Here is a 4740-nt window from a genome sequence, read left to right as displayed (position 1 = left end):
AAGTGCCCTGACACCTCATTGGTCAGCTTCAGCACAGCCCAAGTGCCCTGACACCTCATTGGTCAGCTTCAGCACAGCCCAAGTGCCCTGACACCCATGTGTTTTCACCTTTCTCTTCCTTTTTCTTTTCATTCTCCTTCCCTTGTTTGCTTTAGTCTGGTTTCCTTTTCTCTTACTTTTTTCTGCTTCTCTTTTCATTTTTTCCCTTTGTATGAATAATTTCTTTTAGAAGGACCAGCACAAGACTGGTTCCTATGAGGTGGAGGAACCAGTCTTGTGCTGGTCCTTCTAAAAGAAATTTTTTTTTAGAAAATTTTCTTTTCTCAAATGTTGTACTGCTTTACATCATCTCTATAATCAACTCCTCCTCCTCCCCACAGTATCCTCCCTCACATCTCAGGATTCTATAACTTGCTGCTACATCTCACAGAACTCATGAACCATCTAGGAAATGGCTCACGTGGTTGTGGAGATTTTCGAGTCCCAAATACATAGTTCAGACCTCCATTAGGAAGATTCTCCTCACTCATGTGGTGGCAGGGGCTTATGAACCCAATCTGCAGGTCAGTTGACAGCCTGGTGATTCACAAGGTTGAAGATGCCAGCAAATCTGAGCAGGCCTCTGGCTCAAGTCCCAAGAACTGGAGGTCAGGCAGAGCCAAGCAGATGCAGCATCCAGAGCAAGAGAGCAAACGTTGCCAGTTACCACAGACCCCCAGGTATAAAAACCAGTTCTCTTAGTTACTTAGATCTATTATAACCGAACCAGCACATGTGGCTGGCTTTAACAAATGAAAATTTATTCTCTCACCGGTTAGGAGGCTAGATGTCTGAATTCAGAATGCCAGCTCAAGAGAAAGACAAACAACATAAAATTAATATTATAACATCACCCAGAAGAAAACCCAGGTATGTCAGTGGTGGTGGTGGTGGTGGTGTGCTGTGGAGTCCGTTCCGACTCATAGCAACCCTGTATAGGGTTTCCGAGGCTGTAAATCTTTACAGGAACAGAACGCCTCATCTTTCTCCCATGAACAGTTGATGGATTTGAACTGCTGCCCTTGTGGTTAGTGACCCAATGTATAACCCACTACACAAACAGAGTTCCTTAGATATGTTGTTAAGTGCTGTCGAGTCGGTTCCAACTTACAGTGACCCTGTATAGGGTTTCTGAGAAGCGACTGGTGAGTTTGAACTGCCAATCTTGCAGTTCAAACTGAACTTGTTGTCCCGTGTTTATCCTACAGTGCCAGAAGTATCCAAAGTGAAATAAACCTACAAGACTGAAAATAGGGAACCAGAGACATCCATTTGTAAATAAGAGCAAATACAAAGTAAAAAGAGGGAATAAATAGTATAGTTACAGAGCTTTCAAATGGTGAGGTGAGGAAGTCAAGACAATTTCAAGATAAAACAGACCGCTTTAAACTTGGGAAGAAAATAATGACAGAGCAATTCCAAAGAAAATGAATTACCCTTCTCACCAAAATTAAAAGGAGAAAAATCATAATGATTTTATGATTAATGTGCTGGACCGAAAGGTCAGTTTGAACTGCAAGCTTCACTAGCCACTCCTCGGAAACCCTATACAGCAGTTGGTATGAGTCGGAACCAACTTGACCACATTTAACAACAACAACAAAACAACAATGAAGGATCCACCCAGCTAAAACCTTTGCTGAGCTCTAACAACAGTGTGGCATTCCAGCTTCACCGCCTCTCTCCCTATGCTTAACTGCTCCCCCTGCTGGCTGGTTTCTGGATAGTGAGGCTATCAGAACCACCCAAAACACGTGCTTACAATTCAGAGTCCAGGGCCCCTGCTGGAACAGACCACTGGGCATGAGGCCTGGGCATCTGCACTGACAAACTGCAGGCGGAAGGCTCCACACACAAGCCAAGGATTCCGCAGGAAAAGATAACTTAGGAGGCACATGGGAGGGAAATGAGGGAACAGAACCATATAAAGATTCACTACCAGAGTTAGAAATTATTCTGGTGCCGGCCTGAATGAAACAAAGTCAGAAAGGGCAAAACACTTTTTATTGAAGAACTTACTGAAGTGTTGTTACTTGCCCCCAGTGCCCTTGTGTCCCTAGGCTGTCCTTCTGCTGCAATGCGAAGGGTTCTCTAAAAGCATTTTCTCTGGACCACAAATGGCCCAATCTCCTTGAAATTGGCAGAGGTGACCCACATCTGCTTGAAGGTACTCAGAGAGCTCATGATGGATGCACCGATCCACGAGGAGAAACACCTGTCAAGAGAAGCTGTGATCTTGATGGGGGTCCCTCTGGCAGCTACCAATTCCAGTTCTTTCAACAAGCGTTCCTCGAACCCAGGGAACAGAGTGGTGCCACCGGCCAGCACAATCTCTGCAAAAAGGGAGGCCTGGAGATCGCTGTCACACTTCAAGATGCTCCTGGTGACCATTTTCGTGATCCCGGGGCTTTGGACACCCATCTGGTCAGGTGCAAAGAGGGTTTCTGGAACCTGGTATTGCTGGTCCCCAATGCAGATTGTAGTGCCATCTGGCAGTCTGTACTCTCTCATGACCTCCTCCTTCCTCTTGCTTAGCTCTTTGTCTGGATCAAAGGCCACATAGCACAGTTTCTGCTTCATGTCATTCACCAAGACTCTTTTGCGAATGTAGGAGCTGGTATGCCCGCTGGCCAGAAGCAGCCGAGACAGGTGTTCTGTAAGGTCCCTGCCGGCCACATAGAGCTTGCTGACAGCATGAGGCAGGGAGTAACCCTCGAAGACTGGGACGGTACAAGTGACCCCGTCCCCACTGTCCACCACCAGGCCAGTAACACAGGCAGAAGCATAGAGTGCTAACACCGCATGGTTAGACAGATAGAAGGCAGGCACATTGAAGGTCTCAAACATTACCTCTGCCGTCTTCTCGCGAATCTGTCTTGGGTTCAAGGAGGTCTCAGTCATGAGTACGGGGTATTCGCTGGGTTTCACGCCCAGATCACACTCGAAGAGGTGCTTCCAGAGTTTCTCCATGTCATCCCAGGACATGACAAGGCCACGCTCAATAGGGTAGTGCACATCTAAGATATCATACTTGTAAAGGACTCCATCCCCTATGAAGTAATCCTGATTTCTTGCAGCCGAAGACAAGTTCAATTTTGGATATCCAACTACAGAGCTGATGACATGACGGGGTGTGATCTCACCAGCCCAGCCAGATTTGCAGAACCCAGATCCAATATCAAAAACGATGCCTGGATTATCTAAACAATCTAGATTAGACATATTTACCTCATCCTCTGCTGAGCTTCCTCCAAGAAAAGTCAAAACACTTAGGCTACTTTGTGACACAAGAGCCACAGGATTCCACAGTCCTCAGGATGGCCCCCAAACAGAACTGCCAGGACTTGCCCAATCTCCAAGAAAACCCTATCCTCACCTGATAAACCTGCCCTCCTTTCACATGACCCAGGCTCTGCTTCAGCCTTCCCAAGGATGGCTCCCCCACTAGGTAACAATGTAACCAGGCAACAACAGTTCTGAGTGAGCATCACAGGGGCCTTAAAGGGGCAGGGCTCTGACCCACTCTGCTTAGTGAAGCATAAAACAGAAAAACACTAACCATACCTACCAACTGGTGGCTTGCTAACCCAGGGCTCTGACCCACTCTGCTTAGTGAGGCATAAAACAGAAAAACACTAACCATACCTACCTACTGGTGGCTTGCAGGAGCTTGTTAACCCAAAGCAGAAGCCTAGCCTTAGAACCAAGAGAAGCAGCTCAGCTGTGAGCTGATCCCAGAGAACTGCTCTGGGGTTGATAAAAATACACTTTCCCTTTGCTAATGGGAGGCACTAAGCACTAGACACACAGCCAGGTCACAGTGATGACATCGTTGACACTCAGGTCTTTCTAGTTTCCGCTGATATTTACTGTTGTTTATCTCCATGGATATATAACTCACATACAGTGCAATTCAGTCATTTAAACTGTATAATGAAATGTGCCATTGCATATGTACATCAACAAAGTTTAGAGTATTTTTATCATATGGATGCAACCTCCCCATCCTTTAGTTATGGAGTCCTGGTGTGGCACTGTGGGTTAATGCACCAGACTGAAGAGCCATTTGAATTGCAAGGTCAGCAGTTCAAGCTTACCAGTAGCTACTCAGAAGCCCCAGCTATGGGTCGGAACCGACTTAACAACAACAACAACTTCCTTTAGTTATCACCTTTGTATTACCAATTTCCTCAATGACTCAATCTTTATGATTAGCAAAATAATATTTAGGTGGTCTAGCCATTGCCCTGTGTTTGTTAAAGTGTGATTTTGTAAATGGCTATCAGTAAGAATTTTCTACCAGTACATTCCAGATCCTTTATATTTTTGTAGTTGTTACATGCCGTCAAGTCGATTCTGACCCATAGCAACCCTGTATAGGGTTTCCAAGGAGCAGCTGGGTGAGCCTGAACTAGTTTCAACAGAATTTCCAGTTTGTTTTTTGCCATTTCTTGGGGTCAGAAGTGGAATTTCGAAGCAGCCTTATTTTTAGTGCCGCCAAGAAGACAAGGACCTGGAGTTTGGGCACCCGGAGTCCACTGAAGCTCATCACTCCATGGTTTCTCAGCACTCACTGAGGTAAGCACCTCTTGCCTATTCACCTCAGGCTTTTTGTACTGAGTTTTTCAAGAATTATTGAAGGATTCCAGTTTTGTTTTGTCACCATATGTTTCATTTTATCTTACCTATTTTCATTCTGGT

The 4740-nt window shown here is 45.5% G+C and overlaps 1 protein-coding gene across 1 annotated transcript; it reads right to left on the bottom strand.

Moving 5' to 3' along the window:
* Positions 1–2130: 2130 nt before the first annotated feature.
* Positions 2131–3261, bottom strand: LOC102815830 (actin-related protein T1-like). The gene has a single exon (XM_006862869.1). The coding sequence runs from the start codon at positions 3259–3261 to the stop codon at positions 2131–2133; it is 1131 nt and encodes a 376-aa protein (XP_006862931.1).
* Positions 3262–4740: the final 1479 nt, after the last annotated feature.

This window comes from Chrysochloris asiatica, unplaced genomic scaffold, assembly GCF_000296735.1.
Source record: "Chrysochloris asiatica unplaced genomic scaffold, ChrAsi1.0 scaffold00051, whole genome shotgun sequence".
NCBI classification, from domain to species: Eukaryota; Metazoa; Chordata; class Mammalia; order Afrosoricida; family Chrysochloridae; genus Chrysochloris; species Chrysochloris asiatica.
This window is presented reverse-complemented; position numbering and strand designations above follow the sequence as displayed.

Excerpts from the sequence above, each read along its gene's own strand:
- LOC102815830 (XM_006862869.1), bottom strand. The coding sequence starts at position 3,261 with ATGTCTAATCTAGATTGTTTAGATAATCCAGGCATCGTTTTTGATATT.